This window comes from Gymnodraco acuticeps, unplaced genomic scaffold, assembly GCF_902827175.1.
Source record: "Gymnodraco acuticeps unplaced genomic scaffold, fGymAcu1.1, whole genome shotgun sequence".
In the NCBI taxonomy this organism is placed as follows: domain Eukaryota; kingdom Metazoa; phylum Chordata; class Actinopteri; order Perciformes; family Bathydraconidae; genus Gymnodraco; species Gymnodraco acuticeps.
The window spans coordinates 1664922-1692589 of NW_022991818.1; the positions used below are offsets into that span (position 1 = coordinate 1664922).

Sequence of the window (27668 nt, forward strand, 5' to 3'; positions counted from 1 at the left end):
GATGCATCATGGGAAGGAAAGGAGGACACCAGAGCACGTGGAAAGAAAGGGAGAGATGGGGGCCACAATTGTCCCCTCACGACCCTCGGGAGACCCTATACCACGCATGCGCCCAGGCTTTCGTCAACTAAGCTGACCAAGTAACCGAATAAAGGCAGCCACCATAATAGGACATTGGACTCACGGGATGCGGCGATGATGCACGGATTTCTGAACGTAAAAGCGGAGGGGCGGGGCAACGTCACGGCATCCCAGCATTCCAATTGTTCATAGGTTGATGGAGTAAACGAAAATATATAATGAAAACATTTGCGTGCGGTTACGTGCGGTTCTCCTCGCAGCCCACCGTGTGAGACGAATTCTAAAAAGAGGGAGGCAGTGCTGCAGCCCAGCGAGGGTATCTTTGTCTGCTAATCACGAGAGGTGAGTGTCACTTTAATATCCCTTTTTATCCGTTTCTTCCGGGATCTGGGGTTCTTTTTTGTGTAAAGAATGTACCAAATATGTTCAAGTAGAGGTTAGTTTTCATCCCCATCTATTTCATGTCCTTTATAGCTTGAAATGAGCCCTGTAAAAAATGGAAGTTATTGATTATTAGTGTGTGGTTCCCTGATGGGAAAGCGGTCGTGTCCTGCCTGCCAGAGCCGGCTGGTACCACGGACAGCGCCTAACGAGGTGTGTTTCTTTTCCTGCAGCTGACAGCTCCAGCGGGCGGGTCCTGCGCAGCCTATAACCACCACCTGAAGATCTCTGCATCCTTCAGTTGGAGTAAAACACATTCTCGGTGATCATCCAGCTACAATCAGAAGATGGAGGGGCAGGCAAGTGTTTTTCTTTCTTCATACTTGAGACTCACAAACAGGAGGGGATATTTTTCCAGGGTGTATGTCTCCATTTTTATTTGTCCTTTAAAAAATGTCTCCATTAAAAAAATAAAGTATTTTAACTGCAACTCCTGTCTGTCTGTACAAAGACTTGTGATTTGTGAATAATGCACGTGTGAGGAGTGTTTCTATATAAAGTGAGTGTCTAAGCAGATCAGTGTGGGCGTTGTGAGCCGTATGTATGTATGCTACAATAACTCCTGGTGTGAGTCACCAGGAGCACTGCAGAGTTGTGTTAAGTGTGTATAAGAGACACTGTACGTTTGTGATTTCAGTACGCATGCCTGCCTTTTTTATAATGTGTGTCTATGTACTGTATATGTTCAGTATAGTGTGAGAAACAACATAGGTATGTAGCCTATGTATGTTTTGATCTGCATGCAAGAGGCAAACGAGGAAAGTCATTTCATTTTCTTTGTTTGGGGTTCAGATTCAGGCTATGTTTGAGATTAAGAATATTTTCATTATCTGATCAATAAATCACGGATCAAGCTTATATGTTACAATGGATGTTTAAAACTCACATTTCTAGATGATATAATCGTTTTTACAATGCTAAACATCACATAAACATTTGGATGATAATATACATTATTGGAAAGGCCTAGACTGCTGTTTCTAGAACTGCAGAAGAAGTAGAAAATAGAGCAGAATGCAATGCAGCACCAAGACGCACCTCACTACTGAAAACGAACCTGTTACTATTCTTAAACTCGTACACAGACACACGCATTATGTTCCTCTGGGGCTGGCTGAAAAGGAGCTGTAGAAATATCCATGTAGAGGTAGAAGTAGATACGAAAGATCAAACCTGAATTGATCTCTGTGAATGACTCTGATGCTGCGTGTGCTTTTGTGATAGATGCCTATGAATAGTTTTGTTTCTTGAACGTATTCATTCCATCCTGCTTTTTGTTTATTTGCTTCTCCCAGCTGTACGCATGTCACCTTGAAAAATATATCTTGATCTCAGCATGATTACCTGATCAAATGTCGATCAAGTATAACAAAGAAGTGTATGAGACCCTGTGCAGAGAAGTGTGCTATTAGATTGACTGATAAATTAACGCTGTTTGTAAATTCTTGGGTCGTACAAATTCACACAATCTTTTATAAGTTAAGCAAACATTTGAACTTTTTTTTAACATCAAATGTAACTTAGAAGTGATGGTGAAAATGCTGTGAAAGTCAGGTTGAGTCTGTAAGCACAGAAGCAACAGCTAATGCTAAATCGCACACACAACCTTTGACGTTCCTCTGAAAATAGTCTAATATAGTTGCACAAATGTATGCCATTGGATTTGTGTGTGCGTGTATATTCCCGTGTCGTGCTCTGACTCGGCATCCTGCTCTTATCCCTCCTCGTGTCAAACATTGACGAGCTCATCAATACACGACCCTCATGCTGAAATCCCAATTGAAACGTTTTTGAATCATCCCATCAAAACAGCTCGATACATTCACCCTGCCTCCTGGTTTCACTCCAAAGTTGAGTTGACACGGGGCTGTCTGGATGTAGGTCAGTGTCTGTTTGTGTGTTTCCACATGCATTATTGCAGCCCACTAGTGTTACTTTGGTTTATGAGATTTCCATTGTGCACGAGCGCCTTCGGTGCCTTGGTTACCTTCAGCCTGTGTCAATAATAATGTCTCCTCCTGGCTGTTGCTATGGAAATGAAGAAAGGACAAGAGGGGGGTAGGGAACGATATGGACATGGAGGGGAAACAAAGACAGAGAGATTTTAATGGAGGCAAGGAGAAAGAAGCTAATATATTTAGGATGTGGAGTTTGAGAAGGACATTTGGATGAGTTATCTTTTTATATATTTGTATTACGTTTTTTTGTTGTACTTGAGACAACTTTAGGGTTGTGATTGTTTTAAAATGTTTTCTATTTGCACACAAACATACATTTATAGGCCTCACATGAGCAGGTTGGATCGTGTGGTCTCATTCTGTCATCATGACACTGGTTACTATAGTAACGCAGCATCTGTGGGTGCTGCAACAGGCTGCTAACACATAAGTTTGTCTGGAGCTTAATACAGACCAATGTAGAACAATATCAGCTAGTAATCCTGTTAGATTTAAATGGTGTTCCTGCTCTCCCTTAAACATTTCATATTTGGAGCAATGATAATAACATGTGGAAATCCAAATCAAAGAAGACAGATTAAGCTGAACATTGACAAGGAAGAAAAATAATGAATTTTGGAGGATTTTAGCTGTAGCCAAAATATTATTTTTTAACTGCATTGCATCATTTACACTCTTTTTGTGGAACATTATCTCAGAAGTTTTGGGTGCCAGTCATGTGACTTTCTACTGAGTCACTGTGACTTGACAAATAAAAGTGACTGACACAGTCAATAAGGGTGTGTGTGTGTGTGTGTGTGTGTGTGTGTGTGTGTGTGTGTGTGTGTGTGTGTGTGTGTGTGTGTGTGTGTGTGTGTGTGTGTGTGTGTGTGTGTGTGTGTCTGGTGACGCGCTGGGAGCTTTTTCCTTGCTGTCTCCTTTAATTCACTTTTAACTAAGTGATGTTGATGAGTTTGGATGGAGGGTGAAGAATCAGTTCAAAGTGTCTCAGTAAAACATTTGAAATTCATCACATGTACAAATACAATTTCATAGTTTAGTATTGGACACCAATTTCTCTACCCTAATGCCAACTCTTTGTTATTGACTTTCATTCATTCAGCCTCACAGTGAAAGGTACAATCCACAGATTGTATTCATCATGAGGAAAACAACTCTGCTGAAGAAGTTGTTTAATGTCTTCTGTGGCTCTGTTAGGAATTCCAATTCCAAAATCAGGAAGATGCCATTTCAGTGTGCGTTTAGAACGACACAGGCATTTAGCAGACTAGCACACTTTTTTGAAAAGATGCCGTATTATTAGACCATTTCATTTGTTGAATTTTTCACGTTTTGAATGTGAGGGGCAGGCAAATATGATTTTTGTCCTATACACTGGCCTGGGATTTGTGAATGAAGTATTGTTCTATTTCGTCCCTACTGACCGCCAGAGGCGGTGCTTTAAGCACTGGATATGTCCATCGCGCGCATGCGCAGCTCGAGTACCAATAACAACAAAGTCACCTGTGACCCCGGCTATATCAGCCGGTGTCGTCAGAGGATCTGTTCCCTTCATCTTCTCGCTGCGCGAGGGTACCGTGGCTACATTTTTGTAGCCTACAGCATTCAGGTTTGAACGTTTGATCTGAGGGATTGCTCTGTAAGCAGCTGGCCGCGTGCAGCTTCGTAACTGACAGTCGGAGCTACGGGTCGTTAACGCGTCCTCCATGAGCTGTGGCCGGCTGTGCGCTGTGCAGAGCCTCGACAGACAGGTTGGTGTCAGCTTGTTGCTGGTGATGGCTGTGTCCCCGCACCCTCTCCCAGCCAAGTTGTCCTGATTGCTGTCTTATTTTTTGTTTGGCTTAGACTTTCTGGTGACGACAGTGTTCCCGCTTCCTCTCCCATAAAGTTGCCCTTATGCTCTTTTGAAAGTTCTGTTTGTGGCGTTGTGCCCGAGCTATCATTAGCATTTGAGTCCCAGCTTTGGCTGTGTCCCTCATTCAATTTAGTATGGAAAGCCCAGAGTGTCATATTTTAAACCCGTTTTTCGTTTAGATGCAGAGAGTAAGGTAAGTACTTTCTATTTCTTAGAAGCTATTATCTGGTCTTAACATTTGTGTTCTGACTTGGTCGCTTGATTGTTAGCAGCAGCCGCTTGGCTAACACCTTGCTGTTAAGCTTAACTATTAACTCAGCCGGTGAGGGCAGTGCTCCCGCTCCCGGTATCATAGGGTTTGATTGCAGTAGCGCTAGATCGTTGTATTACTGCTCCTAGTACTAGACTCCTAGCACTAGGATGATATGCAGAGAACATCTTCACTGCGGGTGCTGTGTGCTCCGCATGTGCGGTTACTACTGTAACCATGGCCTACGGTTCTATGCGGGCTGTTCTCTTTCTTAGAAGCTAATTATCTGGTCTTAACATTTGTGTTCTGACTTGGTTGCTTGATTGTTAGCAGCAGCCGCTTGGCTAACACCTTGCATGTACTGTTAAGCTTCATTATTTAACTCAGCGGGTGAGGGCAGTGCTCTCGCTCCCGCTCCCGGTAAACGCATGGTATGGTTGCAGTAGCGCTATATTGTTGTATTTACTGCTCCTAGTACTAGACTCCTAGCACTAGGACGATATGCAGAGAACAATCTTCACTGTGTGCTGTGTGCTCTGCATGTGTGGCCATTAAGGAGGATTTCATCCTCCCAATATTATATTATCTAGTGGGCAGCCGTTTGGCTGACACTTTTAGGCACCGGCCACAGTTACTACTGTAACTAAGGTTCTAAGCCGTAAGTACTGGCCATAATTACTACTGTAACTACGGTTCCAAGCCGTGTAAGTACTGGCCATAGTCAATACCGTAACTACGGCTCTATGCTGTGTAAGTACTGGCCATAGTTACTACTGTAACTACGGTTTTAAGCCGTAAGTACTAGCCATAGTTACTACTGTAACTACGGTTCCAAGCCGTGCAAGTACTGGCCATAGTTACTACTGTAACTACGGTTCCAAGCCATGTAAGTACTGGCCATAGTTACTACTGTAACTACGGTTCCATGCCGTGCAAGTACTGGCCAGAGTTACTACTGTAACTACGGCTCTATGCTGTGTAAGTTCTGGCCATAGTAACGACAGTAACTACGGTTCTAAGCCGTGTAAGTACTGGCCATAGTTACTACTGTAACTACGGTTAGGGATGCTCCGATCGCCAATTTCGGGGCCGATCGCCGATCACCGATCGCCGGAATCAGTATCGGCCGATACCGATCGCCGATCCGATCGAGTGGGCGGGGCCTAAATGGAAGATTTAAACATCACTTTAAATCTTCCATTTAAAATGATGTTTAAAACTCAGTTAATGGGGCTCATTCACTGGAGCTTCCACAAACAACAATCAACATAATTATTACATTCAAATGATGTACATTATTCAAGTTTACATTCACTTTGGATAATAACACGGGAGAAATTAGCGGAAGCGCTCTCTTTTCCTCTCTCCCTCTCTCTCTCCCCCCTCTCTCCCTCTCCTGACAGCCTGTCAGTATCTCATGCAGCTCACTGATCCTGGATCAGTGATCCAGTAATGAGTGACCCGACAATGAAGAATACATATATTTATAATAACTAGTTTAGCTTGTTCCAGAGGTAGATAAAATAGCTAAGTGTGTTAGGTCTAACTCTTACGGTACGTCCACACAGCAGCTTTTCAAAAATCTTGAAAATCTTGGAGCTGGGCGTGTCTGAAAGCTTGGGGATTTTTTGCGAGCAACGCGACCAACAACCAATCACATGAATCTCCCGCCCCCGACATACAAAGCAAAAAACCCCGGGGATTTTATGCGAGCAATATATATATATATAAACTCCCCAAACAGGCGAAAACCTACCAGTTTCACCCACTGTCTCTGCCACCTCCCTCCATGCCTGGTTCCTCCGGTTTGTATCCCGTTAATAGTTCTGGTCTTAAAGAACCGGGTGATTTGCTACCGTAATTTCTCGTTTGGAATATGAGGAAATGAACTGCGGTCTGGTTCTCCCTGTGTGTGTGTTTCGCTGCGCTTACCTGTCCGGCGGGCGGAGCTGCAGGATTTCTGCTTCACACACGTTGCATACCGCTATTTTACTGTCTTTTTCGGACACCTTAAAATAATGCCAGACCGGTGAAGCCATTTTGGCAAGCTTGTTTTGCCGCACAGAGAAAAGTGTCATGTATTTGATGTCATGCGATCGGCTCTCGCGATCGGCATGTTTAGAGAGCACCGATCGATCGGTAGAGAGTGAGTATCAGCCGATATCGATCGGTGACCGATCGATCGGAGCATCCCTAACTACGGTTATATGCCGTGTGAGCACTGGCCATGGTTACTGCTGTAACTACGGCTCTGTGCTGTTCTCTTCTTTCGAAGCTAGTTATCTGGTCTTAAACATGTTAGGCCATAAGGTGAACCCTGTTATCGTTTCAACCCGCTCCACAGAAGTGAAACTACACAATCTTTAGTTCATAAAAAAGAACGAGTCATGCTTATCCACCAAAAAAAATATCGTCGCTAAAATTCCTGCCAATTCTTCTAGGCACGTAATTATTGGCTGAACTAGTCCCTTCGAAGCGTAATAATATCTTGGTCCAAAGTCGTGCCACGGTTCGTCACGTGATCGTGCTACACCAATTGGGTAGCTGCATATTGTCAACAGAAGTGAAAGATGGCGGCCGCCATGGTTACGCTAAACCAGACCAAATGGATTCTAAACAGTGCTGTATGCTTGTTTTATGTCATGTTTTGTCATATGTCTTAATACATCACTAAGTCCGAGGTATTTGCGTTATATACGCGGTATTTGTGAGAGGTTTTACTATCTGGGAACAGAGTTGACCATCGAATCAACATTGACTAGCAGCGTTTATCAGCCAACTCCAGCTACAAACAATTTCCCCACGGGGATTAATAAAGTATATCAAACTCATATTTATCAAACTATCATTCCTGGACTGCCATGTTCACATCGCTAGGTTCATTGGGATTATTCCATTAGACTGAGGACTTTTTGTCTGTCTGTTGTTACCCTGTACACGTTAAATGCACTCTTAAAATCAACATGACTTGATTTCTGCGTCCAAGAAGAAGGTTAACTTGTTACGTAATTTAGATCAATAAAATGCAGTACTTCCAGGCTGAAGACTTTTCTTTTTGTTGCTGCTTTTAATTGAACTATTCATATCTTAGACTGCACTGTAACTTTTATCCATGTATTTTTTCTTTTAATGTTTCTTTTATTAGCTTTTCTTTTGAATGACTGATTTTAAATGCCATTTTCTTAATGTCTTTAATTTTTTGTAAAACACTTTGAATTGCCTTGTGTTGAAAAGTGCTATATAAATAAACTTGCCTTGCCTTACTTATACCAATGTCCATTGATTCATTTATTTACTCATTCATCCCTCCACAAATGAAAACAACACTGATGAACCATAAAAACGAGATTTATTACAAATATAAAAGGTATGACATAGAAAACAGTAGAAGGACATGTAATGTAGTATAATTGATTGGTGTCAGGCTGGGCGGAGCGGCTGATTGGTGCTGTGATTGCCTCAGCTGGTTAAAAGAGTCCTGCTGATTATACTCTGTTCTAGTACCAAAAACAAACGTATCTATGAGTGATGTGTGAGCGCGTCGGCCAGGCACTAAAACCAAAAGAACAGAAAAGAGCTTAAGAAAGATGGAAAGAAGGCTCTTTTATTCCTATTCCTCACTGTCAGTGTCAGGGCAGTCATCGTTCTCTTCCTCTGTTTCTTTTTTATTTGCACAATTTGAGCAACGACATAAGTCTGTGCAACAGAGTCCTGCAGAGAAGCATGAACATCTGCCTTTCTCACAGGCAGACTCTTTGCAGCTGCAGTGTATCACATGCAACACACTGTCAGGGGCAGGATTTCTTGTCATCCAGGTGACGTGTAAGTTCCCATCCTCTATTTCCCAACCATATCCAGCAGGTGATGGAGCATTCATTTCTCTTTTGAGACAGGACCTCATTATTGCTGCCTGGTAATTTGCCCTTTTGCAGTGCTGATGGAGGGCATCATGAGTAGGGGGAATGCTTAATTCTGGCAAGGCCGATGATGCCATACAGAAAGCCTTGTACCTAGCATCATTTACATGTTCGGCTGCTGGCTGATCATACAGGTGACATACATACCGGCAAAGAAGTGCAAATGTTGATTGCTCCAAGTCAAAGTTAGTACCTAAACTTCTGAAAGCCTTAAGGTAGTCATCTTTCTCACATGCAACAGCAAATGACTTTCTTTTGCCTTTGCCATAGAAAGCGCTTGTGGAGTCACACCCAGAGAACGTGTGAATTCCAATCAAGGCTGAACACACACTGGTTCCGAGAGCTGATGACACCATGGCAATGTCAATGATCCGTGTCCTGTTGCCAGTCCCTGTGAACACATATAAGCTGCATGGCAAATCTGCCTGCAGACTTACAGCAATGACTGCCACATCAGTGTCCGAGCTCTTGATGATGACAGCTTTGTGCTCCTGTGCAGCATGTTGGGCATGTAAAAACACCCGTGTGTCACATTCCTCATGATCACACTGCAGGTCTTCAACAACATCAACAGACTGTACACCCTCCATGACAGTTACACAGTGGCATTGATTTTGATGGGCAATGTACAAGCTGAGGTTTTTACCCACTGTTGTGAGGTCTGCATAAGTCCATGCCACATAAAGGAATTTGGCCAGTGCTTCCTTATTTTTTCCGTCAGAGAGAAACTTCTTCCACTGGGTTGGAGTTCTCTGATCTGGGCTGAAGATTGTTATTAGTTGTGACCCTGCATCAGCTCTACGGGACCGTTCTAGGCTTTTGATGCTGATGGGTGGATACCGGTCAGTGACAAAATCAATGCGTGTACACTTGTGATGCAAAGCAAGTTGGAGTATGCTCTGCAGTATGGTCTCTGCAAGCTCTCCAAATGTTGCTGGTCTGGATGGCATGGCCTGCATGACTGCCATGCCATCAAAAAGAATGGCACCACCTATTGGAACTTTGTCAACCAAGCACTCTCCACCTTTGCTCTGCAATAGATCCATGAGAGCTGATTTGTTTGTTTTGGCAAGTGAACCATCAGCACTTGCTAATGGATATGACACAGTTCCCAAGGAATATGACAGAATTTCCCTCATTTCAATTTTCCTGCTCTGGCCAAGGATGAGGAGCCTGGAAAATAACTTCTTGTCAGCACGCAAAATCACTTCCTTGCCTGCTGCAGATTTTTTGGGGGGCTTTTTCTGATCACTGAGAGTCTTGAGTTTTTGTGATATTATGGGGGCAAATATGTCAACTGTTTTGGATAACAGTCTCTGCTCCATAAACTCCTTTACAGCATTTTCACCCTTTTCTGAGGCAACAAGCAAATCCTTTGTGATTTCTCCTGTTGCTACTCTTCCAGAGCTAAGACACACAATGCCGTCTTGGTGTACATCAAAAGGGTTGAGCATGGAATCAATAGTGTCCAAGATTCTACTCACAGCCTTTGCATCAGCAGAGATGCGTGTCTTGTCCAGGTCTTTTCTTGTCCGTAGCTCAGGAGATATCCCTGCCATTGATTCACACTGTCTTGCTATCGCGGCTCTTTCATGCTGTGACAGTATCCAGCGATACACTGCAGACCGATTTTGTGTGATCCCTGTCCAGCCACCTTTGGTCTTGGCATCTCTGTTAAGCGTTTGCTCAATAGCCTGGTCGCAAGCAATGGAGGCAAATCCATGAACACTTTGTCGCTGGACAGTCCACTGGCCTTTCACATTCATGTCACTGTGGCAAGAGGGATGTGTGACAGGCAGATTCATCATTTCCAGCCAGTATGCAGGTAAATATCGAGCGTAATTTACTCTATCGTAGGCAAAAAACCATGGCATCATTAACCGGACGGTTGACAGGTGAAGCTGCCAGTTTGATTCTCGCGTTGCTCTCACAAACAGGAGGAGTAGCTGCATCATGTCAATGTATGAGCTCCAGAAAGCAAATGTTGCATTCTCTGTACTCCTCCTCTGCACAAAGTCTGCATATTTCGAGCACATATTATCAAACCTCTGATCTGCACTGAAAACATCCATCAATCTGTCTGGAAAGGCACATTCCATCTCAGTGATGACATCCATGCACGCAGCTCTCTCTTGGGGTGGCAAGGAGTCCATGAAGGTGATAAACCGGATGCGCTGCAGACTCTCATATAGAAGTTTATGAGCCCTCATGCTGCGATTGTAGTGATGGCCATTGAGTACCCCATTGATGGATCCTGGGGCAACAACTTCAGATTCAATGAGGATATCTTGCAGTCCTGCATCTCCGAACCTTTTGCCTAGAATACTCAGGTAGGACATGCATGTATGGAATTCACCTAGTCTAATCACTAGACGCTTTGTAAACTCAACATCCTTCCAGCGTATTTGCTGTGCTTTGGCATATATAGCCTGGTCAAACACTAAAACTATATGATCCAGTTCTAGCTGGTCAGCAATCTGGACACTTCGCTTCAGGATAGTGTTGACTGTTGACATCTCTGTTGGTGAGGCTTCAATGACTGGAAGATAATACAATGCGGACTTCTGCAGAGTGTTTTCATCCTGAAGCAGTGTATGGAACCCTGTCCAGCTTGGGATTGTACAACTATCCGTACATGTGGACTTCACAAAAGCATATGCCATTTCAGCTTGTACAGCAAAGTGGGTGTCCATTCTGCATGTCGCTGACTGCACTGGTTGACACAAGTTCTGTGGCCCTTGCCTTTTGGACTGATGGTAAGGTTGTATAGGCATTGGGGGGGGGGCTATGAATGAGGTAACTCCCTTTCTCAGTGGCTGTCTGATTGCTGTGGACATAGGCTCGCCGGGCACACTCTGGAGCATAATTCCATTTGTATGGTGAGTAGTTCCACGACCCGATAGTGTCTCCTCACCAAAGTCAATGTTATCCCACACAAGTGTTGTGGGTGTCCGCTTTGAGAATCCCTTCGGTATTTTGTCTCTGCCTTCTACTAGTGTCAGTTGGGCAAGGCTAGTGTCTAGACTCAAAACTGTGTCCCATGATGCACAATGTCCCAGTCTGTTAAGCAGTGATACAATGCGTGATGATCCAGTTAAATGTCGAACAGTTAAACCTAAAGCCAAGGACTTGGGTGTCTGCTTGCGGCCCTTGGAAGCAAGGTACACAATGTCTTGACAAACAGACAACACTTTCAAATGTACGTCATCATCAATGTTGACATAATGATCCAGTGTTGGCTCCTCAGTGGAACCTATAATCCAGCTGAGCAGATTGTATAGTCCAATGGGGACAACAGTTTGAGATTCAGTGACATTTACATTTTCAGAAGTGGGAGGCCATGGGCATGACATGCCAGGAGTGTCACTAAGCAGTCTTTTCAAAAACAACGCTGCTGTATACAGTGTCCTTGTGTCCTCATGTGTTGTTTGGCACTTTGTTCTCCCTGTTTCATTGTCGCTGTCTGTCTGGCTCAATTCACTGGACTGTGTTGTTTCCGTACCGGATGGATCTGGTAGCATGTCCACGAGTGCATCCTTTGACAGAGTCTCAGCAAAAACCAGTTCGCAGACGTTGCGCTTGGTGGGCATGTGAAACGCTAGCTGAGGGAAATCTTGAGCCAGCCTCTTCTTCAACAGATCCTGTCTGTAACACAACAAAACAGTGACAATTACGAGTCACAGGAGTACCATCAAAAGCAGAGTGGTGGAGGTGATACAAGACATTACAGACTAGAACCTATCTGCCATACAGCACATTTAACACCAAAGAAGCCAAATAAAGGCCCACATCATCACAAACAACACTACACACTACACATCATGGGGGTTTCTCCAAACAGGCCTGTCATACACATTTTGTTTAAAGCTGGCCTTGCACATGATAAATAATAAGACTTGTATTACATTGCAGTTACCTGTAGTTTGAAGCATCAACACCTTCGTTTGCTTTCACCATGTCAATGAAGGCCTGCCTCAGCTGGCCCATTCTAAGCACCTCATTGTTGACAAGCAGCCTCTGGCGGATGATCCTCTCACAGAACAGCTTGTAACTGGCATCAAACATTGCCTCATCCCTACAACACATGAATGAGAAGTAAATAAATGGATAAATGAATAAGTGTTGTGATTGTGTGCACATATAACAGAAGGAAATTGGATGTTTACTTATAATGTTAAATATGTGTATGTGTATATATATATATAGCCATCGCCGACACACACCTGGACTTCAGTCTGGTGGTAGTGCAAATAGGTAAAGCAATCCAAGGAGAAATAACTTACTGTTCTGTCTCTGGTTTGTCAGGTCTCAGCAAAAACATGGTGTACTGACTGTAACAGCTTTTGTGGTACCGCACCTCCAGAGCCACACAGTCTTTGTCTTTTATATGTAAAAGAACACTTTGGTCATCTTTCTTCTCAGCAGCTTTCTGCAATTTGCCTAAACGGAAAAAAAGGACAACTCAATGAGTTTGTTGACGTATCTCTCACACATAATTGTACCTTTCAGTTATTCAACCACAGAGAATGTGTGTGTGTGTGTGTGTGTGTGTGTGTGTGTGTGTGTGGTGTGTGTGTGTAGTGTGTGTGTGGTGTGTGGGTGGGGGAGGGGGTTTGCTTACCTGCTTTTAATGTTTCAGCCTTACACAGTTGATCCCTTTGTCGCTTGCCTGCTTTGATGATCATTTTCTCCTTCATCTTGCATATAATGCACAGGGCAGGAAGGACGGGGCCAGAGCCTGCGATTGGCAGGCCTGACCTTGATCGTAGCTTCTCTGTTTGGCTTCGGTACGTGCTGCGAGACGTCGATGGGATGGGCTCGACCTCAAGGTCCTCCCTAACGTCTTGATCTCCCTCACGTGCGAGCCGTCTTTCCACCTTCGTCATGGCCTTTGTGTCGGTAAACCTTATGTAGCATGTGTGGTGGAAGCCAGCGTCCTCAGGAATATCTTCGAACTCGAAATCAAGACAGTGCTTGTGGTTTTCAGCCACCACGTTCCGAGAGTCTCCCTTCAAGCCGAGCGACCGTTGTAAGCTTGTCCTGTACGTATTCCATCTTGTATTGGTAAAACAATCAACCTTTTCGTGCTTCACAGACGTAATATGCATGTAACAATGTTTGTGTGTTGACAATTTTGACTTTTTGAGACTTTCTGGTGCGTTTTCCTCGTCTCCGCTACTCGATGAAACCATGGCGGCCGCCATCTTTCACTTCTGTTGACAATATGCAGCTACCCAATTGGTGTAGCACGATCACGTGATGAACCGTGGCACGACTTTGGACCAAGATATTATTACGCTTCGAAGGGAATAGTTCAGCCAATAATTACGTGCCTAGAAGAATTGGCAGGAATTTTAGCGACGAAATTTTTTTTGGTGGATAAGCATGAATTGTTCTTTTTTATGAACTAAAGATTGTGTAGTTTCACTTCTGTGGAGCGGGATTTATTTTCTAAAGGACTTTTCGAGGTTCACCTTGCGGCCTATGTGTGTTATTTGACTTGATCTCGCTTGATCGTTAGCAGCAGCTGCTCGGCTAACGTCTTGCGTGTACTGTTAAGCTTCTTTATTTTACCCAGCTAGGTGAAGGCAGTGCTCTCGCTCCCGCTCCCTCTACCGGTAATGCGGATGTAGCTACATCCCTTTTTCTGTTCGGTGAGTAGTAGCACCGCTCTACTCTTCCCGTTCAGCAGGTAGCTGGTGAAGGCTGTGTTCCCGCACCCGCTCCCGGTTACGCTGCATCTGGCAGTCGTCTCTAACTCAACCAGTGAAGGCAGTTCTCGCCCCCGCTCCTGGTAGATGCCAAACTGCCTCGTTTTTCCGTTAAGCAGGTAGCCGGTGAAGGCTGTGTTCCCGCACCCGCTCCCGGTTACGCTGCATCTGGCATTCGTCTCTAACTCAACCAGTGAAGGCAGTGTTTTCGCCCCCGCTCCTGGTAGACGCTGAACTGCCTTGTTTTTCTGTTAAGCAGGTAGCTGGTGAAGGCTGTGTTCCCGCACCCGCTCCCTGTTACGCTGCATCTGGCATTCGTCTCTAACTCAACCAGTGAAGGCAGTGTTCTCGCCCCCGCTCCTGGTAGACGCTGAACTGCCTTGTTTCTCCGTTAAGCAGGTAGCTGGTGAAGGCTGTGTTCCCGCACCCGCTCCCGGTTACGCTGCATCTGGCATTCGTCTCTAACTCAACCAGTGAAGGCAGTGTTCTCGCCCCCGCTCCTGGTAGGCGCTGAACTGCCTTGTCTTTCTGTTAAGCAGGTAGCTGGTGAAGGCTGTGTTCCCGCACCCGCTCCCGGTTACGCTGCATCTGGCATTCGTCTCTAACTCAACCAGTGAAGGTAGTGTTCTCGCCCCCGCTCCTGGTAGATGCGGAACTGCCCTGTTTTTCAGTTAAGCAGGTAGCTGGTGAAGGCCGTGTTCCCGCACCCGCTCCCGGTTATGCTGCATCTGGCATTCGTCTCTAACTCAGCCGGCACTGTTCTCGCCCCCGCTCCTGGTAGACGCTGAACTGCCGTGTTTATTAATCCAGCCAGGTGAAGGCCGTGCTCTCGCTCCCGCTCCCGCTCCCTCTGCCGGTAACGTGGGTGTAATTACATCCCTCTTTCTGTTCGGCGAGTAGCAGCAACGCTCTACTCTTTCCATTAAGCAGGTAGCTGGTGAAGGCTGTGTTCCCGCACCCGCTCCCGGCTACGCTGCATCTGGCTACCTACAGAATGGCTCATTCATGTAGCGCCTGTATGGCTTCTTTTGAGCCCGAGGACGGCCACGACCGCTGCCCCTCCTGCCTCGGCCGCCTCTGGCGGTCAGTGGGGACGAAATGTGAGCATCTGAGGGAGGTTCTCACGGTAAACGCCTGCATGAGCTGTAGCTACATGCCTCGGGCGCTCAGAGTGGCTAGAATCACTGAGGTGGAACGTCTGGCAGCAGCCAACAGACACCTCTCCTTGTCACATCCTCCTCCAGATCAATTCGGCCGTTCCCGGCGACTTGAGGGAGCGATGGCTATGTGTGCTCCCCCCAATAGAAGGACTAGAAACAGGCTGTCCTCTAAAGTGGATCGGCTAGCTGCCGATAGGGGCATGATGAAGTCGCCTCTTGGCCCTTCAGCCTGGGCCCGGTGTAGGGGCTGCTAGCGGGCCTGTCCCCCCCCCCCCACCCTTCGGTTGACGCCCCTCCTTCGGTTGGCGCATCTCCTTCGGTTGGCGCACCTCCTTCGGCTGACGCACCTCCTTCGGTTGACGCACCTCTGTATGAGGACGCCTTGTCGCTGGTACAGACTCGTCGCCAGGTTTCGCTGGCCCAGTCACCACTAACGGAGGCATGTAGGAGAGTCCTCCGTAGCGTACCAGTCGAGCCAGGGGAGCTGTTTAGGTCAGCTGCCCTGGAGGCACTGGAGCGTGCCGCCCAAGCTAGGCAGACCAGGCAGCATCTCTCGGGTCTTCGCAGACCTGTGCCCACTCCCAGCAGGCCCAGGGGCCGCTCTAGCAGCCGCACTCAGCCGCCGGATTACAGGGGTGGTCTGCAGAGGTCTTATGACTTTCGTGCCCCAGGTCGCCCGCCTTCCAGGCGGCCTCGTGCCCCAGAGCCTTACCGGCGCCCCCCAAGAGGCTCCAGGGGCCGGGGGGCTGGGCCCTGAAATCCAGGGGGCGGTCGTCGGCTGCTTTCCCAGCAGCAGCTCAGTTACTGGGCGGTCTGTACTTCCGTCCCTTGGGTGGTTTTCACCTTAACCCAGGGGTACGGACCGCAGCTCCGGCCCCTAGCCTTCGGCTGGGTCTAATTGACAGTCGTCAGCGATCCGGCAGGGGCCCTAGCTCTGGCCCAAGAGTTGTCCGTCCTTCTGTCCAAGGACGCAATCAAGCCAGTAAGACCCTCTGCTTAGCCCAGGGGGTTCTACTCGGCGTACTTTCTCGTGAGCAAGAAAGTCGGCGGATTTCGCCCGATCTTGGACCTCAGAGGAATCAACAGATTCCCGAAGGTGCTGCCATTCTATATGCTGACCACTGCATATGCACAGGTGGAGTGGTTCTCAACCGTGGACTTGAGGGATGCCTACTTCCACGTGGGCCGGGCAAGATGGTGCCTTATATTCAGTTCCTCCGGCCCTTGGGCATCTACGCCGCGGCGTCGTGGGCGTCTTCTGGCACATTCTCCAGTTGTCATCAGGTCAATGTCGCCACTCCCCATTCTTTGGGCGTGGTCCTTTTGCCGAGCTCCGCTGTTTCCAGTGGTGAGCAAGGGCTTGGATTCTTCATGACATTGTTGGTATAAGTCATCCAGTGCTTAAAGCACCGCCTCTGGCGGTCAGTAGGGACGAAATTGAACGATAGTTACGGCTGTAACTACGGTTCTATGAGTCCCGGATGACCGCCAGAGTTCCCTGTCACTCAGAATTCTTGTGTGCTCGCGAGAAGATTCTGGGAACAGATCCTCTGACAACACCGGCTGATATAGCCAGTGTCACGTGGGTCACAGGTGACTTTGTTGTTATTGGTACTCGAGCTGCGCATGCGCGATGGACATATCCAGTGCTTAAAGCACCGCCTCTGGCAGTCATCCGAGACTCATAGAACCGTAGTTACAGCCGTAACTATCGTTTTAATGTTAACATTTGAGTTATTTTAAAAGACGAGTTGTGCATGAGCGCAACAAATATAAAATAAAGGGAGTGGAATATCAGAATCACAAATCCTTTATTTGTCCGCAACAGGGGACATTTACATGATTACAACAGCAGCAAGTGCATATCTTATATAACTTATATGGATCCATACAACAATTACAAAAATCAAAAACGATGTTGTGTTTTTCATATCACTTATTTGAAGGAACAGTAGATCAGTTCAGAGCCAGTAGTGATGATTCATTAACATTATTATCAATTAACCTATGAAATAAAATATACATATTTTAAAGACAAACGTTTCTATTTGGTCTCATTGATACTGAGATACAGAATATGAGCAGACTAATCCACATAAGTGCTGACACACCCAGATACATCTAGAGCTTTGATTCATTGAAGGCTCACAAGATTTATTGTTTGCTCATAAATGTCACTTACATCTTCAGGGAACGTCTGCAAACCAAGGAAGGCAACAACACAGTGAAAAAGCTTTTTAGCCAAAGGGTAGATTTAATTTCCTAAAAAACTCTTGATTTGACTGAGTAAGTCAACGATTCACTCAATTGGGTACAGCCAAATGCAGGACTGGGTTTGCTTTAATGTACCCTTGAAGGTTTTATGAGCATGCAATATTCAGTGAGAGCACACCGCCTCTCACTTCACTTCATACAGTAAGAACTATCATTCTCTACTATATAAGACTTCAATGTTCCGATTTACGTAAACGCTAAGAAACATGTTTTTTCCCCTTCTACGTCATCCATCCATGACCTAAAGGTGTCATCATTCATCTAATGGCTCGTTGTTTTAATACAAGGCTTAAACACAGTTTCTTAGATGTTTATAGAGAAAATGAATCTGAAATTTGAAATCTGAAATATGCCAATAGGCGCTTTCACACCGCAGTACTTTTCCCACAAAGGTTCATCAGAACTTAGTTCAGTTCTCATGAACTAAGTACAGATCGCGTTCACACCGGAATAAGTATGTTACGGTAGAGTGAAGCAGGCAGGACCCAAATGCAGAATAAACTGATAACACCTTTATTTCAAGGATATGAATAAAACTCGGACAAAACAGAACACTCCCCGGTGAACTCAGTCACCAACAAAAGACGAACCAACACTGAACACAGGAAGAGCCAAGACTAAATACAGGGAGGGGTAATCACGAGACGAGAAACAGCCGGGCAGGGGAGGAGAAACACAAGGGCCACAGGTGAACACAATCAGACAACTAGACACACCAGGGAAACTAACGACAGGAGGAAAAACACAGGAAGAAGGACCAGACAATATACCAAGAGGAAAACATGACAGGGAGAACAGCAAAACACCCAAAACAAGACATACAAAACGTGACATAACACAATAATCGTAACAAAGTCCCTGGGGGAGGATTAGGCAAATGAAGCCACTGACATCACTTCTTCTTCTTCTGCTTTGGGTTTACTGGCAGGCCGCAAACAACTTCACCGGGAAGTTAGGGACTTCGGGTGGCAGTATACGCCGTGAAGTTCACGGCGTATACTGCCACCCGAAGTCCCCGGCTGGAAGTCCCCGGAGTTAGGGACTGGCTTCAGTAGAAGCTGCTGGGACTCCCAGCAGCTACTACTGAACGCCGATACCTCCTCATCTCCTCATCTCCACCGCTCCCATGTTTTCTTTTGTGTTGTCATAAGTTAGTCTTTCTGCGTTTGTGCGAGTTTATGCTAATAATGCTAATGCGAGGATAATAAAATGGCGGCTTCACAAAACTTTTTGGGAGATTTACGGGCCGTGGTTTGCATTCCGCCCAGCCAATCAGACATAGGAACCTTTTTCTCCCATGAAAGTCCCTGCTCTCTAGGGGGTAAAAAGGGGGTAAAAAGGTTCTCATGAACACATTTTTGTTCCGGATTTTTTTGGTGTGAACGCAACATTTCGGAACTATATCGGAACTAAAGTGGGAAAAGTACTGCGGTGTGAATGCGCCTAATCTCAAATTGCTCTTTTTAATCGTTCCACTTTAACCTTCAGATACATTTCCATACATATTTCTCTCTCTTTCTCTGATTGGTCCAGTGTGGCCAACACCCATCTGGCTACAGTGAATCTTGAGAAGTGCAGTCTATGCTAATATTATGTGACCTCGCTCCGATTATTTTGTACCAAGGGCGGTGTATCACCTGAGGCCTCCAGGTCTCTACGCTGTCTCATATAACAGCGGCACATTCTGCCCCGTCAGCAGCGAGTCTCTTTATGTACTGACTGCTTTGTAACAGACATCAGCAGAAACAAAGACACAATGGAGTTATTTCCAATGCTGAGATCCAGCTTAACCTCCCCGGAATTTCATATGTGGGATCAATCGTGAAGCGTTTATAAGCTTTGACCTTTTTTGACCTCTAATTGCTGTCCAGTAACGACATTAGAACAAGTGCTGAACCAAAAGCAAAGATTTATGTTATTGCGATGCCTTAAGTGACCCTGTAGATGGAACATGGATTGTTTTACTGCCTTCATTTACAATAAGTGCCGTTGGAAACACAAATCTTTGTCAAGGCTGATTCGAGTAAAAAATACCCCTTGATTCTGATCTGCTCCAAAATTGAATGGGTTACCCTTACCCTTCAACTTAATATCATGAAATATAGTTTTTTCTGTAATCCTGCTGGTAGCAACAACATTGACATTGATTTTATTATTGACATTTAATCGTAAATGATAATTAGGAAAATGCACACTCTATTGGAGGAGTATTGAAAAACATTTTCGAATAGACATGATGTTATGATGGCCTCTAATGTGACGCTGCTCCCATCAGTGCGCATTTGGCAACTTAAAAAAATCCCAAAAGTTCATTGTAATTTCCTTCATGAATGCATCGTGCCTCGGACGTTTCTGCCAGTGACGGCTCCTTTAATACTCACCCTGATTTCATTACTGAAATGAATTGATGGCATTATGGGAGCTCACACGGGAGCAGATGGACGGCTTCACTATTGAATTTGATCTGCATTTAGCCGATCATGTTGAAGAAACTCATAAAAACTATTGATCACAGTTAGTGTGTAGGGCACAATAAACCATTATAACATCATATATAACACGTTTAGTACATTTTAGGTATTATTTTTAGGTTTTTAAATACATTTTCTTGAAGTACACTAATTTTTACAGGAATTACACTAAGACCCGGTGTGTCATAGTGATTGCAGTACAAATATGATGAGTAATCTTGTGTGGCTGCATGTGTGGTGTGTTTATGGGCACTCTGAGCTAGAGCTTACTGATACCTGATATTATTGTTGGTGCGTCACTGACCTGCCTGCCATCAGCACCACCGCTTTACTGCATCTGTATACCAGCTGCAATTATAGGAAAATGTCATTATAATCTCGGCTGACATAATTTATTATGTCTTTGCTTTTGTCTCCTTCCTTCACCCTACCTCTTTTTTCCACATCTGTCACCATTTTCTGTTTCCTTTCTCCTACCTTCTTCTTTTCCTCTTCTTCCCGACATTTTCTCCTCCTGTTCTCCCTCTTCTTCCTCACAGAAAGAAAAGCAAGTCACAGGTTACCTCCTGTTCTCTCTCGGCACCGCTGTCATCGGCTCTCTGCAGTTTGGTTACAACACAGGAGTCATCAATGCTCCAGAGCAGGTTGGTGATTAAATGGTGACATCAGGGTGTGTTTGTTGCCAAGATCTCAGACTCCCTATGTGAAGCTGCACAGAGTTAGCACATCAGCTTCCCCAGCTGGGAGCCATTTGTAAAGCTCATTTTCTGTATGTGATTTTATGTTCCAAAACTCTGGAGTTCAACAACCCAGCTAGTGTGTGGTTCTTGATACTATATTGTAGCAAACCAAAGAGATAATTGAAAAATGTGGAGAAACAGCAGAGATCTGACATTTGTGCAACTCTAAACTGGATTATTAGAGAACAAATACAGGGGTAAAGATGAAGATTTTCAGAACTACCAGTACACCACGTTTAGATCTTTTTTTAGGACCATGATATGTACTTTGTTACTTTGTTTGCTAGTTTGAAAGTTGAGTTACTCCTAGAAATAAGTGGATACATTTTGAAAATGTTTCATCATATCTGTCCATTGAGTTTGTATGTTTGTAAGCTTAAGAGACAGGCTAGCCGTTTTCTTATTGCTTTCATGCTAAGCTATGCTAATCGACCTCTGGCAACCTTGGTGTGTTTATTTCCTTAAATACATCCAATATTTTTCTATTAATTAATTTGTCCCTGCCATCAGAAACTGCGATCTTTCTTCAACGATACCTGGGTCGAGCGTTATGGCGAGCCCATCACCCCCGGGGTCTGTACCATCGTCTGGAGTGTCTCCGTCGCCATCTTCAGTGTGGGCGGTATGGTGGGCTCCTTCAGCGTGGGCGTCATGGCGAACCGGTTTGGCAGGTAGGAATGCATTTTCAACTATATAAGCAGCTTGTGTGAACACTTTGGTAATGAGAAACCTAACCTGTTCTTGGCACATTGTAAGTGTAATGCACAGGTAGAAATTGTAATTTGTAAGGGTTTTTATACATATTCAATGACAATTTGAACACTGTGTGTTGATTGTCCTTTAATGGCTTTGTTTATTTCCTGTGTGATTCAGCTGTACTGTCAAAAGCCATTAGTCCTAATGGAGTTTATGAAGCGCGTCTGTTTTGAGCCCACTGCTTGGCCCTAATGTTCCCCAGAGTTTTGCGTCATGTCCATCTGAATCTGACCCTGAGCATCAAAGCACAATGCTATTGCCTTTCTATGGTGAGACTGTTGTTTTGATGACTGCCATAAATGGGTTTTCCACACATTTTTTTGAAATGTGGTATTCATTTGGCCTGTTGTTTCCACAAATAAAATGGTATGATTTGTAGAAATAAGTATTTAGCTTTAAAGGGAAATCCACTTCCTTCCAATTAGCTTAGCTAAGCATACATACTTAAACCTAGCCTGTTCATGTATCTTCGTTTCTGTTTGTGTGAGACTAAACAAAAGCAACATAGTGTGTTAATAAGTACGATTTTGATGAATTGTTAAGCTTTTAAAAATATATATTTTAGTTTAACCTTGAAGATTCATGCTAGCTGTTCCTCTGTGCAGAAGCTAGCCGCCTCTCACTTTTGCTCCACACTTAAAACCAGACGTGCAATTTCAATTGGTGTTTTCATCTACTTATCCGAAAAGGTGCAAATAAACCTAATTCCAGACATTTAAGGTATGTATAACTAGTACTAGCTACTATGGTGTAGCTATAAACAAAAACAAAACTCAAACCACAATTTACGATAAAAACGGTTAACAGAAAACACAAGAAAAACCGGCGATTTCATGATATATTTTATCTTGACACTCAAAGTCATTCACAAATAAACCCACATGTGTTTGACCTGCAATTTGGACCAATAACTATCTGTCGATGAACTAATTAGATGGGAGAGCATCAGGTCAATCAGCTCTGACACCCTTATGGTAATCCCTCAGATAATCAATAAAGTTATCAATCTTCCACAAACCTCTCAATTATGTAATTTTTTTTTTTTTTTTTTTTAATTATATTTTTTATATTTTTTATTATATCATAACTTAGTACTTTTTAATGCATGTAACATACATTAAGCTGTCACTCTGTGGCTTTTTTCTTTCTGCTGTAACTTCTCAAATGTCCCCTCTATGGGACTAATAAAGGCATTCTGATTCTGCTCACCCCACCAACAACCTCCCTTCCTCTATTGTCATTCAAATCACTAAGCTACAAACATTTAAATGACCATGCTGTTAGAAGAACTGTTAGCTAAACAAAGCTAATGCTCTCTCTCCTCCTCCTCTTATTCCCCAGGCGTCGCTCCATGTTCCTGGTGAACATTCTAGCGGTGATCGGCGGCCTCCTCATGGGCTTCTCCACCATCTGCTCCTCCTATGAGATGGTAATCGCCGGTCGCCTGGTCATCGGCCTGTTCTGCGGGCTCTTTACCGGTCTGACTCCCATGTACGTGGGCGAGGTGTCACCAACTCCACTACGAGGGGCCTTCGGGACTCTTCACCAGCTCGGTGTGGTAGTGGGCATCCTCATCGCTCAGGTCAGCAGGAGGTTTCCTGACATACATCACATTTATAGGAACACTTAATTGACATTAAAAAATAAACATATTTTTCCTCTTACATTTAGGGCTATTTAAAAATCCTAAAGAGATGTTCCGTAGTAGTTGAAATATTGGCCGTAGAGATGTCTGTCTTCTCCTGAATATAATGGAACTATACTTTTCAAATTAGATTTGAGAAAAGAAGATCCTTCTGCACGGTGATATGGTTGGAACGTTTGGTTTAGTAGAACAAAACTAGTTCCTATATGAAACTGCTCACAACAACGTACGTGGATCATCTTGAGTAACCAAGTCACAATTTCTGGAAAGAAACATAGCTGTTGAGTTTTTTCAAATGCATGCTTTTTGTGCTTTGAGCATCACAAGCCAAGTGCCATCTAGTTTCTTTATATTTGATAAAAGGCAGACATCTTTAAAGCTGATATACTCAACACCCGGCAAGATGCACAAAATCTAAATATTGAATGGCCTACAGCAGGGTGTCAAACTCAATTTAATCGCGGGCCATATTAGCATTATGGTTGCACTCAAATGGCCGGTGGTAACTATATAAATATACATATAAAAATATATAATATATATAAAATAATGTATTATATGACATTATTGCCTCTGAATTGGATTATTATCGGATAGGGTAATAACTTAGTAATTAACTACGTCTGAAAGCAGAAGTCCAGGGCAAATAATTGCAAGTTTCTTCAGTGCACATGTCACAAAATGAGATGCATTGTGGGACATGTAGTTTATGGGCAACCTGCTTCTGTAAAGTGGCATGTAACCGTATAATAAACATATTATATTCTTTGCAAGCTCTTGCGGGCCACATCAAATGAAGTCGCGGGCCGGATTTGGCCCCCGGACCTTGAGTTTGACACCCCTGGCCTACAGTATAAGCTGTTTAGTTATCTTCAACATCTTAATATGTAAGCAACTTATATGTGTGTTTGTCAATACGTTTAACAGTGTTGCCTGCTAATCGATTATTTAGCTATGCTGAAATTCTGACCCAGCTTTTGTGCCCCTTGGTGTTTAGGTCTTCGGGCTGGAGGGTCTGCTGGGCTCAGCCAAGCTGTGGCCCCTGCTGCTGTCCCTCACCGTGGTCCCTGCTGTGCTGCAGTGCATCCTGCTGCCCTTCTGCCCTGAGAGCCCTCGCTTCCTGCTCATCAACCTTAAACAGGAGGAGCAGGCACGCAAAGGTACGCACTAATACTGACAAAACTTCAGCTTACAATATCACTTTTTTTACAAATGACACTAATGTCTATATTAACAAATACACCACTGCCGATACTGCTGGAACTAGTGAAAATACTGTTAAAACAGTTTTAGAAAAAATGTATTTAATCTAAAAAAGAATGTCGACGACATTCAAAGCTTTGGTAAAAGATCTGCTGAGAAAAGTGAGAAAAGCACGACAGAAGGATCGATTCAATATAGAGATAGCATTAGTTGCAGGCAGGGGTGAATTGAGGTGAGTCTGGGCGATGTTTATCCTGCAGGAAGAAGAGTCCTTGAGCAGGCAGAAGGTTTTGGCATCTGTTCAACACGCAGGCTGTCAGGGTCGTCTCTCAGGCGCTGACCCTCTTCCTCTTCACACCTCTCCTCTGAAACAAACACAAACAAACACGAGGCTCCACTCATGAGAGCTGCATCATAGTGACTGCCTGCAGTTTGTGGTGCTCTCAACTAACCTAATACAGTTATGTGACATCTCTGTTGACATAATACATTTTCTTAAAGTCAACCTTTCAGTTGTTTCAATGCAGCAAATTTGTTTTTCAGCTCCCGGTGAAGATAAATAAGCTTGTTTAAGTTTCTCCTAACAACTGAACCAATTGCTTATATTATAATATTATAATTATGATGCATTATTATCACTTTAATGTTAATGTTGCAGCTGGGGAAAGAGGGGGTTATTGTACATACTCTAATGTCAGTTCACCTATCATAAGCTCTATACTTATAATAATAATAAGCTAAAGTAGCTCTATAATTAATGAATTATATTTTGTATTATTAATCCAAATCTGTGAAGTAACAAGTTCAATATTTCTCTCAGAATTGTAGTTCAGTAGAAGTGTTTAGAAGTACATATACAGTATATACTGTGTATGAAAATACTTAAATACAATGTAATGACCTTCATGGTTGTCAGAAGATTCTCACATGCGAACAGAGCATTTTTATATTCTCATCCTTAATGTGGAAGACAAAGACACATTGTGATTGTGTTGTGTTGACAGCGCTGGTGCGCCTGCGTGGCAGTGAGGATGTGAGTAAAGACATGCAGGAGATGAAGGAGGAGAGCGCCAAGATGGCCATGGAGAAGAAGGTCACCATCCCAGAGCTGTTCCGCTCCGCAGCGTACCGCCAGCCGCTGCTCATCGCCATCATGCTGCAGCTCTCCCAGCAGCTGTCAGGGATAAACGCTGTGAGAGACACACACACACACACACACACACACACACACACACACACACACACACACACACACACACACACACACACACACCACACACACACACACACACACACACACACACACACACACACACACACACACACACACACACACACACACACACAAACACAATGAGGGTTGTGTACAAATACACCATGTTACACTGGCAACATCTAATTGTTCTGTCATCATTTTTTTTCTTTTTAATTCACTTAATAAAATCCAGTTGTGCACTACTTTCTGTACATATAAGTTCAACAAAATCTATATTTCAATCCAGAAATCACCTGTTAAGCATTTATACTAATGTACTTAAGTGCCATTTTCTGCTACCTTTTACTTCAACCTTTAATATCTTAAGGATCTTAAATTACTCAAATCATAACCACCTTTGCAAGCTTCAACTTAAAGCAATGAAAACTTTAAAACATCAATATTTGTAATCCAATAATATATACATTATTATAAAATGATATGAAATCAGAACAGTCCCTACACTACTTCTGCAGTAACACATTTTTCAGCATGAATCATCTTTAACCAGGCGAGGACTTTTGTTTTGAATTCACTTACGAGGATTCCACCCCACCCCTTACTCGAATGCTGATTTGATCATTTAATCATTTAAAACTAAACTAGAGAACAAGATGCAACATTGACCAATTACTGTGTGTAACATTTTGTAACATGTTTTACTTAAAGTTCTTACTGCAAGAAAAATGTGTGGATCCTTATTTGCAATGTGATAATATGATTGAACTTGGACTGTAATTGGAAAGGTTCATCTATGGTAAATAACTACTCTTCTCTGTGTCTCTTAGGTGTTCTACTACTCGACAGGCATCTTTGAGTCAGCCGGTGTGAAGCAGCCCATCTACGCCACCATCGGAGCCGGCATCGTCAACACCATCTTCACTGTCGTTTCTGTGAGTGACAGATTCAGTGTGTATGTCCCTGCATGTTTCAGTGTGTGTGTTCAGAGAGACATCACTGCCTCCTGTGTGTGTCCTGCAGCTCTTCCTGGTGGAGAAGGCGGGACGGAGGACTCTGCACCTCCTGGGATTGGCTGGAATGGCAATTAGCGCCGTACTGATGACCGTCTCCCTCCTGCTGGTGAGTGCAGCACCGTCACAGTCAAAATCACAAATAACCGATGAATCCCTACAAGGAAAGGTTGTTACCTCACAGTTGATCCAATCTGAAAAATATATACTATTTATATAAATTATATATTTTTTGAAAGCTAGAAATCTCTTAGAATAAGAAAAACTTACGTTTAAGATTATTTTTAAAGGCTATTTCTAAGCTTATATTGATGTCAAGTTAAGGAGTTATGTTCAGGGTTCTGTCTAACCAACTGAATTAGTGACGCCAAAATATTTCACTGCAATGTAATGCAAATGGTATAGGATGTTTTTATGTATAATTCTGTTGGGTAGGAGCTGAACAGTGCCAAAAAAGGAATACAAAAGGTTTATGCGAGTTAAAGGAATTATTTCAGAAAGGTGGTGATTTTATTTTTAAGGTGGACGTTGTTTTATTTAGATTTATGTTAAGTTAAATAAATACTTCAATTATATTGTAATGACCTTACCATGTGTTCAAATTAGTAGCAATTTCAGTTGTTTTTCCTAATGATCACTCCTTCATAGTATGTCATTGTTTTTCTGCCTCCCTTCCTCTCCCTCTGTCTGAGCAGAAGCACTATACTGTGATGAGCTACATGGCCATCGTGGCCGTCATGATGTTCGTGGCATTTTTTGAGCTGGGCCCCGGTCCAATCCCATGGTTCATTGTGGCCGAGCTGTTCTCTCAGGGGCCCCGCCCCGCCGCCATGGCTGTGGCCGGCTGCTGCAACTGGACGGCCAACTTCCTGGTTGGAATGAGCTTCCCCAAGCTAGTGGTAAGGGAGGGGCGGCCAATCCAGTTTGAACTGGTTTGGCTTTGTTTTAAACTAGGGTTATCATGATATAAGTATTGACAA

General features: G+C 44.0%; 1 protein-coding gene and 1 long non-coding RNA gene across 3 annotated transcripts; one reads left to right on the forward strand and one right to left on the reverse strand.

The window, feature by feature from the left end:
* Positions 1-27668, forward strand: LOC117535289 (solute carrier family 2, facilitated glucose transporter member 1-like). 2 transcript variants are annotated; one of them, XM_034199710.1, is made up of 10 exons: positions 1-423; positions 696-821; positions 20658-20762; positions 21369-21529; positions 22956-23196; positions 24257-24419; positions 25467-25654; positions 26506-26610; positions 26699-26797; positions 27384-27668. In XM_034199710.1, the coding sequence occupies exons 2-10, from the start codon at positions 810-812 to the stop codon at positions 27651-27653; spliced, it is 1344 nt and encodes a 447-aa protein (XP_034055601.1). In that variant the 5' UTR covers positions 1-423; positions 696-809; the 3' UTR covers positions 27654-27668. The 2 variants fall into 2 exon arrangements, with proteins under 2 accessions (XP_034055601.1, XP_034055602.1); XM_034199711.1 differs by lacking the exon at positions 1-423 and adding an exon at positions 450-517.
* LOC117535290 lies at positions 22668-25516 on the reverse strand. Its single transcript, XR_004567393.1, has 2 exons — positions 24230-25516; positions 22668-23212 (listed from the first exon to the last, which is right to left on the reverse strand). It is a non-coding gene; the product is annotated as an uncharacterized LOC117535290 (long non-coding RNA).